Source organism: Coffea arabica, chromosome 10c, assembly GCF_036785885.1.
Source record: "Coffea arabica cultivar ET-39 chromosome 10c, Coffea Arabica ET-39 HiFi, whole genome shotgun sequence".
In the NCBI taxonomy this organism is placed as follows: Eukaryota; Viridiplantae; Streptophyta; class Magnoliopsida; order Gentianales; family Rubiaceae; genus Coffea; species Coffea arabica.
In genome coordinates, this window is record NC_092329.1 from 25097781 (window position 1) to 25111647 (window position 13867).

General features: G+C 36.3%; 1 protein-coding gene across 1 annotated transcript; it reads right to left on the bottom strand.

Annotated features, from left to right (window-relative positions):
• Window positions 1-8977: 8977 nt before the first annotated feature.
• LOC140015876 (zinc finger BED domain-containing protein RICESLEEPER 2-like) lies at window positions 8978-10519 on the bottom strand. Its single transcript, XM_072068704.1, has 2 exons — window positions 10450-10519; window positions 8978-10311 (listed from the first exon to the last, which is right to left on the bottom strand). Exons 1-2 carry the CDS (start codon window positions 10517-10519, stop codon window positions 8978-8980), a joined length of 1404 nt encoding a protein of 467 aa, XP_071924805.1.
• Window positions 10520-13867: the final 3348 nt, after the last annotated feature.

Below are 13867 nucleotides of genomic sequence, written 5' to 3' on the forward strand. Positions count from 1 at the left end.
CTAATAATTGAATACTTAAACATAAAAATACCTATTTGAAGACTAATGTACAAGTCTCTAATTTTCCAAGTTTATTGTATCCTCGATTTGATTATCACCTCCAAACGCGAATTCACTATTCTCGCTAAACGAGCTTCCCTAAAATTAATTTTACTAACGAGACATGTTAAAAATATAATTGAGACATTATTCCATGTAAATAAGTTTAAAATAATTGAAATAAATTATTCAGAGAAAACGGGTGAGAAAATAATTAATTAAGCCAGAAAAATAAAATAAAATATGCAAATTTCGGGTCCTCACAGAACAGGATTAAGTTGTCTTCAGGAAAGTTGTAACCCTTTGTCTTAGCTTCAAAATAGTATAAGGTGAACCCCAATCCGATAAGTGTAGCTTCAATGGTGACCAAAATGCTAAGAGACGTCAAACCTGTGATTTTGTTAATTGTCTTAAACATTAGTTCCGGTCCATTTTCTAGCATTATTTTGTAATTGAATGACATTGAGCCTATTGAAAGGCTATTGTGGTTAGATTATTTGTGTATGATTTTGGGGCTGAATTGAGAAAAATAATGAAGCCATAAATGGCTGAAAAATAATGAAGCCATAAATGGCTGAAAAATAAGTAAACACAAAGGGCGTGCTGCCCAAATTTGCACTCGAGGGCTAGGTAGATGTAAGTGCGACTTGAGTAAGGATTTGAGAATGAATATCACTTGAATCGTTTAGGATATTCAATTCTTCTTTCATAAAGGTATATAAGTTAGAATTCGGCCGAAACTTGTACCGTTGGAAAAATGAAATTTACGACTAATAGAAATACATTTTCCTCGTTTCTTCAACTCAAATGGTATTTCAAAGTATAATTGTTTCAAAGTTTTACAGTTTGAAAAGCGAGCAAGAGTTTTACGAATATTCTCTAAATGAGTTTCAATTGTTTGATTCTTGTTAAACGAAATGTTTAAGTTTTGAACCTTAGTTGATTTTCAAAACTCGTCAACGATGTTTTATCGCAGATTTGGACTCCCAACAAGGAGTAATACCTGACCGTGACCCGTAAGGGCACTATATCTTTGGTGAGTGCTTCCAAATACCTGATTGAACTGGACATTTGTGTTTAATACTTGACCAATGTGATTACATGATATATGAGTGGATTGATAGAGGGTAAGAATGTACTTTATCGCACTTGCCCTAATGTGATATATTCTTGTTCAATGATTTCAATTGAATTGATATACATTCATATGAGTTGTATCTTGTCTGAAATTCCAGAAATCCTATGGCTAGTTGGTCGAGCCGAGCTGATAAGGGCTTGGTCGATTCACTAACGAACCCTGGGTCATTAGTTTTGTCGAGTGGAGTGCTATCTCCTTGACTAATCGGTATAATCGAGTATTACCACCAGTGTTTATTGAGGATTTCGGGCCCAGTAGGGGGTTTGGTTGGTGGACGGAGATTGTAGCTAAGTGGTGCTCTACTGGACTGATTCCTTTACTTGAAAGTTGATAGAGTGTCAACTACTACTTGATCAAGCTCTGGTGAAGCAACAGAAACTTGGCTCTTGAGAGCCATCCGTATCCTTATATTTTGACATGATCATTACTCATTGGGTTAGTGTTTCTTTTGAAAAACTTTTACACTCGCCCATTTTGAGATTTGCTATTTGAAGTGCTATTGCTCACTTTTATGAACTTGTTATGCTCGCTATTTTTCTACATTGATACTTGTACTTTTAAATAATGGTCAACTTGTTATTTGGAACCTCACTGGACTTTTAACTCATTCCACGCCATTTGCTTTCCTTACAGGGGTATGAGCGAGGCGTGAGACTTGTACAAACTAGTGTGGTCTAGTTTTTTTGAATTTTACAATTATTCTCGCACTAGCACCCGACTAGGGGTTGATTGTACTTGGATTGTAAACATTTTAATGTATTTGGGCATGTATAAGACTTGTAGTTGGATTTGAGCATCAGTGTATATGCTAAGTTTGAAATCGTTGTTTTATTTCTTTTCTATGGTTGTAAGTTCTTTTCTCAAATTAAGCGTGAATGAGTCCTGGCGAGAGTTGGGCAGGTGACTCACTAAACCCTAGGGTACGCGTGACAGCCCTACTTTCCCCTAAGGCGTACCAAAGGGGTTAGTGAACTGCCTGCCCAACTCTCGTCAGGACTACTAAGACGGTTATACACAAACTAAAATGTTCAAAAATATATTAGCGCGCTTAAACGATTCAACAACCATGAAACGGAAAAATGAAAATCGAAACTGAAGGTGAATAGTGACTGCCACGTCACAATCCGGCTGGATTCTAGCAGGATTGGAGGCAGTAGCCAACTCAAACGGATTTCAAAATCCCCTGTCAATCTGACCGGCTATCCGGCGAAGAACTGGCCGGATATGCGGCCGGATTCTCCTGCAAAATTTCCCGCCAAACTTTTTTTCTTCTTCGTTCAAATTTCTAATCTATCAGAAACCCAATCAAAGAACAATTAACTTCATATAACCCTAGGGAAAAAAACATTTCCAAGCAAAATAACACATGAACATGATTAGCACTTTTATATACACATGTTTGTACATTTACAAATCCAAAAGGGAAACGTTCGGATCAAAATACATTTAGGGTTTTCCAACTATCAAGGAGCAATACAAAAGAATATCTATACTAGATCAACTCATTCTTCAGAATATCATAGATCCAAAAGATTGTTCCCTGTAAGGAAAAAAAAATTAATGGAGTGAGCTTTCGCCCAATGAGGTACCATCACTCAAGCATTGAAGGATCACATAAACACAATGATACTCAATTCAAATACGTTCATCAAGTGAGCAAAACCAACACCGCACAACAATAGAGAGTAAAAGGATACGGACAACTCTCAAGAGCCCTTTTCCTCTTTTGCCGTACTTGATCTCACCTGATTGACTCCTCGTCAATGTATATAGAGTAACCATAACCGTAGATTCCACTTTACTCCGATTTCCGTCCACCACACATACCCCTTACCGGGCCCGAACACCAAGCAGAATAGAATTAGTAATACTCGAGTATACCGGAATCAAGAGTCTCATACCCAAAGATTCCCAAAAACAGTCTCCATGGCTTGTCAATTTTTCGCGACCAAACCCTTGCTGGCTCGATTCAAATGACTACCAATGAGGTTGAGCTCAAAGTTAACAGTAAAGGTCGTTGGATACACGTCCAAACGACATCAGTTCAAGTACAATTAAGAGAATTCCAAGTGATACAGTGAACGGTCAAATAAGCCATAGAGTACGAGAGTGATAAAATACACCCTCGTCTCATCTAGCATAAACAGTAATCACAAGCAGTCCGGTCATAGATTTCAAGTACAATAAAGCCATGAAATAACAATCATGTGAGTAGTACACTCACCACTTCAAACAAAGAAATTTCACAAGTTTTCGCCCGATGTATGCCTCAGATCATCGGCACGCCCTATAACAATCAAGAAAACACAATTGAGACTCGGGCACGAGTCGTAAACCTAATCAATAAACTACTAATGCAAGGCCAAAAAGAACTTGGAAGTGAAAATAAGAAACACTTGGTGCCAAAGGTTTAGACAACCCCCAAAGTCACTCATTTCCACTCAAAGCAAGCCAAACCAAGAAATCACATAGACTTAAAATTTGGACAGCATTTCCCCTAAAATTTCATATTTTCCATCCTACAAACAACCATTTAAATTCATCCAACACAACCAAAACTACAACTACAATTCATAAGCAATCCAACACACCTTATTAGGGTTACAATACCCTTCAATCTTAGCCAATCAAGAGTTCCACAACAACTCTAGAAAAGCCCCAAATTTTGAAACCCTAAAACTGAAATTTTCCGCACAAATCTAAAATTTTCCGTAACAGCCACAATTAACATACAAAGGCTCCATTTTACACCATATCAAGCTATCATTCCATGACCAACCAACAATTATTATATAAAATCAGAAAAATCACTAATAAATCAGAAATTTATCAAACTCTACTTAAAATCATGAAATCTTCCACAAAATAGCATATTTAGCCAATAAAACCACTAATCTACCCTTATTAAGAACAAAGAGGAAATTTCTTAGCAACTCACCTTATAAACTCAAGAAAGATAGCACCTTAGAACCTCCTCTTCTAAAACCACTCCACCACTTTCTTTAATCCTACCTAGCAAAGGATTTTTTATGGAGTAATTTGATTCTAGTGGTTGGATTACAAGATATGAGCAAGAATGGAGGAAATAAGTTGAAGGTTTTCTCTCCTTTTCTCTCTATGAAGCTCGGCCAAGGAGGAGCAAGACTGAAGATGATTTTGGGTCAAAATTAATGTTTTAGTAAAGTTGGGGAATAGTGGTCAAAGTCCAACATCCAACCATGTCGCGACACCTAGCACCTTTTAAGTTCAAACCTATCTTCTTGTCTCTCCAAGGTTAATCCATCTAAGTAACCTCTAATTATCTCTTAACACCTTGTAATTTAATCCCTTTATGCAAAATTTAACCTAATTGATCGAATTTATCGCACTTAACGCACTAGCGGGTCCCACATCCAATATATACTACTATTGTCTCATGAACTATCTTATACTAAGAAAATAATTTAAAAACTATTTTTACTCATAAAAATTATCTAGAAAATTTTCATAATAAAGAAAATATAGAAAATGTTTGCAAATAAATAAAATAATGTCTAGAAAATAAGAAAATTTTCGGGTTCTCACAAGGGGGAGGTGGGGCCGTCACAAAGTGGCTGGCCAAAGAAGGGAAAAATGAAGGATATTTGGGTCAATTTTTGTTTTTATTAAAGGCTAAGAAAGGTCTTAGTCAAAGTCAAAACTCCATGGCTTTGATGACAAGTGTCTTCCAATGGTTAATCCTCGTCTAATGGTTGTCCAAATGCTAAAATATCTAGCCAACCTACAATTATCCCATAACACTTTATAAAATAATATCCCTTTGCACAAAACTCCTCTTAATCTTCAAAAATTTATCGCACACACCTCAGCAGTGGGTCCTACTTCCATAATGCACTACGAACTTAACATGTACTAACTTAAAAAGAAAAATACTTTAAAAACTTGAATCACTTGTAAAAGTATCTAGGAAATTAAGGCAATAACGTAAAGTAAAGAAAATGTATTCAAAGAAATAAAATAAAATAAAGTAAAATAATTTTCGGGTCTTCACAAAAAGAATATGAATGCTTTTCTGAAGACAAAGCACATATCGGAGAGCCTTTGGGATGAGGAGTGTACTACAAAACCTTGAAATTACTCCCAAGCAAGGGTTCTAAACCTATGGCAGAGATGGGGCCTTTTCGTCGATAATGACCACTTATGCTGGAAAGACTCCAGAAGCTGCATTAAATTATCTAAATTGGAAAATTAAATTACTTAAGAGTTGCCGAATTAAATCAAGCCAAAAGGCAAGAACGACTCTTTGCTGAATGAACACAAAGCCAACCCCGATTGCAACAAAAAAGAAAAGGACGCCTCATCCAGCTGTCAGAGCATGGAATAGATGTAAGCAGTTACGTCATGAAGCATCTCCGAAATCCAAAATAAAAATTCAAGTTCACATAATTGAAAGAAGTCCATGAGTAAAACCACTTAAAGTCAAAGTTGAAGTGCAAAAGCTCTATAAATAAAAGGACCAAAAGTAGAAGAAGGCAATCGATACTTAGCTGACCTCATGTAATCCTTCACTCCACCTAGAATAGCCATAGTAATTTTTCTTAATGATCTTTGAATATCTCTCATGAATACTAAAAAGAAGAGAGAGTGTACCATCTATTTACCTTGTACTTATAGCCTTTATATTAATAAAACAAGTGCTTTCCTTCATAAACTCCCAATATTTTACTTCTGAGTACATCTAGAGGTAGGAAATGAAATTAGACTACGCTGCAAGGCTTTGAAGCGGCCCCTAAAGGAAGTCACTCAGGTGGTTATGTGAAAACCCGTAAATTTCTTACTTTCTAGGCTTTATTTTATTTATTTGCACATCTTTTATGCATTTTCTTTAGTAGGAAAATTTTTTAAATAATTTTTATGAGTAAATAGGGTTTTTAAATTATTTTTCTAGTATAAGTTGGTTCAAGAGGTTTTAAGAGTATATACCGGACGTGGGATCCACTAGTGCGGTAAGTTCGATAAAATTCGGCCAATTAGGTTAAGTTTTGCATACAGGGTTTAATTTACTAGGTGTTAAGAGATAATTAGAGGTTACCAAATGGATGAGAGATGGAGAGACAAAAAGATAATTATGCATTAATAAGGGTGACAAGTGTCACCTTGTGATGGAATCTTAAGTTTGACCACTATTCATAACTTTACCATTTAATCAAAATTGGCCAAAAAATCATCTTCATTTCTTTCCCTCTTGGCCGAACTACTCTTGGGTGAAAAGAAAAAAAATCTTCAACTTTCTTCATCTCAAATCTTGCTCAAGCTTGCAATCCAACCGATTAAGCTTGAAAGTTCTCCATAAAAATCCTTCTCTTAGTAGTAGTAAGGTTGTTGGTGAAGTGGTTTGGAAGAAAGTGGTGTGTAGTTGCTTCCTTTCTTGCATTTCAAGGTGAGTAGCTAGGGAATTCTTTCTTTGGTCTTGATAATGTCAAATTAATGACTTGTGGTGGTTATAAGTGTGATTTTGTGAAATATTTCATGACTTTTAGTTGAGTTTGGTGAATTTTATATTTAATCTTGATTTTTCTGTTTTATATGTGTTTGATAGTGTGTGGACATGGATTATGGCTTGGGATAGTTTAGAATGAAGCTATAGTGCGTAAATTGTAGCAAATTGCAGAAAATTTCCACGCTGTGCGGAAAATTCCAGATTAGGGTTTCAATTTTTCTCTGTTTGACCTAGTTAGAGGCCGAATTAGCCTTAGGTAAAAACATGAAAATTGTAGAGAATGATGCTTTGTAGTTGCCTGCAAAATTTCAACCTAATCGGAGCAATGTAACCTATGAAAAGACTGAAATACCCCTGCTGCCCTGTTTCTGTCCGAAACTGATAATCAGCTGTGGTAATTGGTTAGTTTGACTAGGAATACTACTGATTTGGTTGTCGAAGTCTTCTTAACATTTATCACCTGGTATCTTAGCTGTCAGCTGTCTTGGAATCACTTGAATTGGAGTCGTATGTGCTGAGATATGATTGAATGAATCAGGACTGCTAGTTGAATTTCACCGTAAACTTCGAACTGGAAAATCTGGGGTTGTTTTGGTAAATTTGACCTAGATACATTGTAAACTGGACTGAGTAACTTTCATCAAATTGTAGCCCTTTGTCTTAGCATCAAACCGGTATAAATTACACATCCATCCGATAATCGTAGCGCCGGTTGTGTCTAATACGCTAAATGACGTCAAATCTGTTTTTGGGTTTTAGGGCTTAACTTTCATTTCCGGACTTTCCCTAGCTTACCTTGGTACTTATACGTTCTAATGGGGCCTTATTTTTGGTAGTATGTGGATTTGGTTTATGACTTGTAATCGAGTCTTATTGTGTTTTATTGAGTTTTAGGCGTGCTTAGAGGTGGCAAAATGGGTGATTTGGGCGGGTTTGAGTTGGGTAAAATGGGTAATGGGTATAAGTGAGTCAACCCATTTATATCTATTTAATTAGATGGGCATAAATGGGTAAGTCAAAAAATGAGTTGGGTAACCCAATCATCCATTTATAACCCATTTATTCTAATTTTTTACAAGCTCATATAAATTCATTTTGTAAACTAAATTATCAATTTATACCATTTTACACCCATCATTAATTTTAAATATTTACTTATTATGCCAAAGAAGTCTAATTATCAATTTTTTTTCCTTCCACGTGCCATGTTGCAAAATTACATATTATTTAATAATTGAACATTGAGAATCTAAAAATTTGGACTAAATAATATGAAAGTTAACAAAAAAAATTAATCCAAAACTTTGAACCCCTAGTATTTTTATTTTTATAAATTTAAAATTTCATTTGAAAAGGTAAGAAAGGAAGCTAAAATTTGTCATAAATTGATGATGCTAAAAAATGATCAAATTAATAAATTACAAGGAAATAAAGCGATAAGATAAAACCAACAAATAAATAAAACAAAAATACTTAACATCAAAAATAGTTAAAAATCCTTATGAAGACTAGCAATCACTTCATTTAGCATACAAATAAAGACAAATTTTCAATAAATACGAATAACAAGCATCAGGTTCTCAAGTTTCGTACAACTGTATAGCATAAATGATAAAACTCCTCTAGCTCACTGGTGAATGAAGAAAAAGGTACCCTTACATTACAAAAGTTTCAGTGTCAATTTTGCATAATAACTGCAGGTTGCTCTGCTAGTACAAATTACCACCAAGCAGGTTGAACAAACTTAACACGGCAGAGAGACACATATTGTAGCAAGAAACAAATATTATTCCCTGATTTGAATCCTCTGATAAACATCAAGGAGAAGAATAAACCAAGTTTAGTTGACAACATCGAGGACCAGCTTACGTGACTTCAAAACCGACCATTTCAAACGCCTGTAGTAAGCAGCTTGAAGGAGTGCCAGTGATAGTACAAATATCCACTTGATAGTAAAAAGATAGCAACCTAAAAGTTTGCTGCTGGCTCAACACAAAATAGAGAAGATTCCTGGCAACCAAAACCAAAACCAAATTCAAAGTTCTATTTTTTGCTACTTAAATTTCATATAGATAGAAAGATAAAATTCTTTTCACTACATTACTAACAATCCCCATGATCATGAGAATACAGCTTACCTAAATATGAAGGTTAGTAAGTTTAGCAACTAAAGGTGCAAAGTCAATACTCAGTCTTTCTTTATCTTCTTCATCTTCAGAAGCTGAAATCAAAAGTAAAGTTCAATAAGTGACCAAAAAAAGTAAAATACAAGATCATGTGCACTGAAAGGTTAAGTATAACATACCTGTTACTCCATATAACTAGTCCCTAGTACATAACAAGACCTCCACATTTTCTGGTAGGAGCGAAGTACGATATTTACCCACAATTCTACCACCAATACTGAAAGCTGATTCCGAGGCCACTGTAGTGATAGGAATACTTAAAATATCCCGTGCCATCAAAGAAAGAATAGGGTATCGATTTTTGTTTTCTTTCCAAAAATTGAGAACATCCAATTCTTGAGTTGAAAGGAGTCGAGTATCATCCAAATAAGAGTCTACTTGTGACTTATTCCTTTTGTTTGCATGTTGTTGACTCTCAAATTCAGTAAAATCATCATTGTCATTGCCCAAATCACCACCAGAGCAGCCTGCTATTGATCCATCTAGCAAATCACCATCAAAAGTATTCTCGTACTCCTTAAATAGTAAATAAAATTTATCCCGAACTTCATTAGCACGTTCTTCATAATCAAAAGGATATAGCTTCTTAAAAGCATACACCACATAATCCATTTTAAAGCGCGGATCCAAAATGATGGCAAAACTCAAAACCAAGCTATAACATTCCCAATACTTCTCAAATTTCAGTTTCATTTGCTTGGCCATATCACTCACTTCAATGTCTAAATTATTGACCTCTTCCATGATAACTTTTTGAATTTTCCAGACACCATGAAAATACAAATTTGCAGTTGGATAGTTAGTCCCTGAAAAAAGGGTGGTCAGGTCATAAAAATGCCTCAACAGTGTTGTAAATTTCTGCACCTTAAGCCATTCTTCTTCAGTTGGGTAAAATCTGCTGAAGTTGCGATCAACCACGTGCAACTGATGAAAGGCAAGCTTATATTCAAGTGCACTATCCATCATCACAAATGTAGAGTTCCACCTGGTTGGGACATCTTGATGCACCCTCTTATTGCATGGCAAAGAAACTTGAACAATACACTCTGCAAATTTCAACTTTCTAGATTCACTAGCTCTAATATATTTTACACACTCTCGGATCTTTGAGACTGGTTTGGAAATAACTTTGACACCATCTTGGACAATCAAATTTAGCACATGTGCACTGCATCTTACATGAAAAAATTCACCCTCACAAAATAGTGTATTTCTTAGCCTCAAATGCTGCTTCAACAGATTCACCATACCATCATTGTAAGATGCGTTATCCAATGTGATAGTAAAAAATTTTTTTTCAACAGCCCAATCTCTCAATAAATCTATGACTTTTTCAGCTAATATTGGACCACCATGTGGTGGTGGCATGTGGTGAAAATTTAGAACCCTCTTTTGTAAAATCCAATCTTCATCCACGAAATGAGCCGTCAATGCCAAATACCCATCTGTTGCAATAGATGTCCACAAGTCTGCAGTAAGGCAAATTCGACTTGAAATTTAATTTAATTCTGTCTTTACTCTCTCTTTTTCTCTTTTGTACATCTTTTCAATATCAGCCTTTATCGTGTTTCTCGAAATGGGTAAAGCATATGAATTTAAGTATATACACAAGTCTCGAATTCCTTCTTGCTCCACCAGTCTATAAGGATGGTTATGCTTCACAATAGCAATTCCCATCTTTTCCCGATAAATTCCTCGGTCAATTGGCCGGACTCCACCCATCCGGACGTAGCCAGACTACAAGGTAATACTCAAGTATACCAAATTCACCCAGGTCACCATATCGCCCGACCGAGTCCGCTTCTGGCTCGAGTCGATCGGTAACAAGAGCAAGGGCCCAGTTCAGCCAAAAGGCTTACATTCATGCGCAACTAGTATTTCAACATTTAATCACCGAAAATTTCATATTTATTTAGGTCGAGTGCGATAAAGTACACACTCACCTAGCAAAAGTTCATTTTAAAAAAATCATAGAAAACAAGTAACATTTAATCAAATAGTCACAAATAATCACATAGATCCAACAATCCACATAGTCATAGAAACAAAACGTATATAGAACACTCACCTATTTACGCACAATAACGTGCACAGTTTCCTTTCGAATACACCCTCAATCACCAAGGTATCCTAATATAATCAAATAAACATATTATGCTTCAACCATCAAAGATGTAAGTGAGTCAAGTACAAGTCGAATACGTACTAGTACAAGGTATAATTATGGTTTTGGTAGTGAAAAGAGTACGTTGAAACCAAAGGGCATATGTAAAATATTTGTAAACTTAGACTCACTAGTAAAACTTTAAGAATCGCTATTTGATTCGAAGTGGCAAAGAAAACATAAACAACCTAGATGGCTCACGTGGTAATCACTCTTAACCCTTACTCAGGTTGCAAGTATAATTTTCTAGTCCTCGAGCATAAATTTGGGCAGCATGCCCTTTGTGTTTACCTAATTTTCCAGCCATTTAGGCTTCATTATTTTTCCTCAACCAAATCCCAAAGTCACACATATCAGCAATTCAAGTCAAAAGCCGTTCCATAGGCTCATAATATCATAAGAATAAGAATCACAATAATAACAAGTGCAGAAATACGATTTAGCAAAAGACAGATTTGACATGTGGATGGGGAAATAACATATCCGAGGCTACGCTTGTCGGATTGAGTCACAACTTATGCCGTTTCGAAGCTAAGACACAGGGCTACAATGTTCATGAAGATCACTTAGTCAAATTTTCAATGTAACCTGATCAAATTCCCAACTCACATAACCTGGTTTCAACTATTCGGCTAATCCACCGCACTGCATTCAAGTGACCATATCTCAGTCTACCGAGGTCCGTTTAAGGATTTCTTGGCGGCGTTACAAAGCTAAGACAGGGTACTAAAACTTTAATGTTTTAACAAAAGACTAAATCTGAACGGATTATAGTGAATAAACACAACCAACAAGACTAAACTGTCCACGCGGAATTCTGGAAGGTGACCTAGATCAGCGAGGGTATTTTAATCTTTTCACAGTCTACATAGCTCCGATTAGGCTGAAATTTTATAGGAACCTACAAAATACCATTCTATACAAATTTCATGTTTTGACCCTAGGCCAAATCGGCCTCTAACATGAAGCTACAAAACCGGACAGAAAAGGGGAAAAATTTCCAGAAATCTGGAATTCTTATAATCAATTGCTAACTTCTTTGTTTTTGGCTTGCTTCACCATCTTAACTTCCCATATTAAACTTTAAACATCAAAGCCCCAAATTTTAAGCACTATAAAAATCATAGGAAAGCTGAAAAATATTCCAATAAAATGGAAAATCATGACCCAAGCCTCTATTTCACCACATACCTCAATAATTCAACCATATGTGACATATTTAGCAACTAATCGTGAATTTAATCGGAGAGTCAAGGTTCCAGCATGTATACCTTTCCAAGGAGACTAGAAACAAGTGTTCAAGGCCTTTGTTCCTCAAGAAAATTACACCGGTAGGTAGCCTTTGTGCTAGATAACAACTTAATCGGAGTAGATTTGCGCGAATAGAAGAAACTTTTCAAGATTTGGAGAAGAAATGAAGGAGAATGAGATGAACTCTCTTTGTCTCTCTCTCTCTCTCTTATTTCGGCCAAGATGTAGAATTAATGAAGGAAATTAAGCTAAGCTTGTGTTATAAGAAGGTTGGAAAGCTAAGGATTAATTCTAGCCACAAGTTTGGCTAACACTTGGACTAATCTTGACCACAAATTTTTCTCTCTCTTGTTGCATTTCTAACCTCTAATTTTCGGCCAATAGGAGGGCTAAGAGGGGGAAGATATTTTGCTCCATTAATGATAAACTTGTATGGCAAGAAAGTGGTGATCAAGTGGTGGTTCAATCGGTAGTACGCGGTACACGTCGGTTCGCGCCGTTTTTCTTAAAAACACACGTACTAGGGTTTTTACTTCCTATTCACTAACCTCATATCATTGCTCCTAATCACATATTATTTCTCACTTAAAAGTCACTTTTAATCACCAAATTTGATCCTTTTTCCGTACCGAAAATTCATCCGGCGAAAATCGCAAAAACCCTAATTTTGCTCCAATCTTGAAATCAAAAGTGAAACCCTACTTTCTAGGCTCATTTACACTTATTGTGGAACGATTCGGTAGTAGGGCTTTAATAAATAAATAATTCCAAATAAAAGGCATTTGAGAAAAATATAAGAAATTTGCAAGTCCTCACAATCTCTCCCCCTTAAGAAATTTCGTCCTCGAAATTTTTACCTTCGTTTGCCTCAGACGAGTCTGGAACTTGTCGGTTGTCTAAAGCGTAAACCTTTGCCAGTGCACTGGTTCGTTTCCCTCTTTCATTTAATTGTGATTTAACTCCATCCAGTTGCTGAGTATTGCTTTCACGTGACTATCTCCTCGGACAGTTGCTAACTTGATGATCGCCACTTCCGCAGATTAAACATTTCCGCCCTTTTCTCCAACAATCGCTTTCGGCATGATTTGCCTTTCCACAGTATCCACAGACCACGTGAGAAGCCATCTTTTGGCTTTCTTGAAAACTTTTTCCAGGTCTGATATGGCTTCCTTTTGTAGATCCTTCACCTACCGCCCCTAATGTCCATGGTGGGTGGGACAAAAAGTTCACTTTCCGCACTTTGGAAGGGACTATCGCTTCACTTAATTCCTCCACTACATTACCCGATGCACTCCTTTTCCGGGTCTGAGAGGCTTTGATCTGTGCCTTTGCAGTCTCGATTCTTTGAGCTTTCTCAAGGGCCTCCGTAAACGTATTCACTTGTGCCGCCGCTAATGCTTCTTGGATTTCTAAATTTAAGCCCTGTATGAACCGTCTTACTCTTCGCCGCTCTGTGGCCACCAATTCAGAAGCAAACTTGGATAGTTTCGTAAATTTCGTTTCATATTCGGCCACACTTAGCGTTCCCTGGCGTAGCCCAATAAACTCCTCCTCTCTCCTCTCTTGGACTAAAGGAGGGAGGTATTTCTCGTCAAATTCCCTTATGAAAT

Excerpts from the sequence above, each read along its gene's own strand:
- LOC140015876 (XM_072068704.1), bottom strand. The coding sequence starts at position 10,519 with ATGGGAATTGCTATTGTGAAGCATAACCATCCTTATAGACTGGTGGAG. Across the intron at positions 10,312-10,449 it reads AGAAGGAATTCGAGACTTGT|ACTTGTGGACATCTATTGCA; the intron begins GTATATACTTAA and ends GCCTTACTGCAG.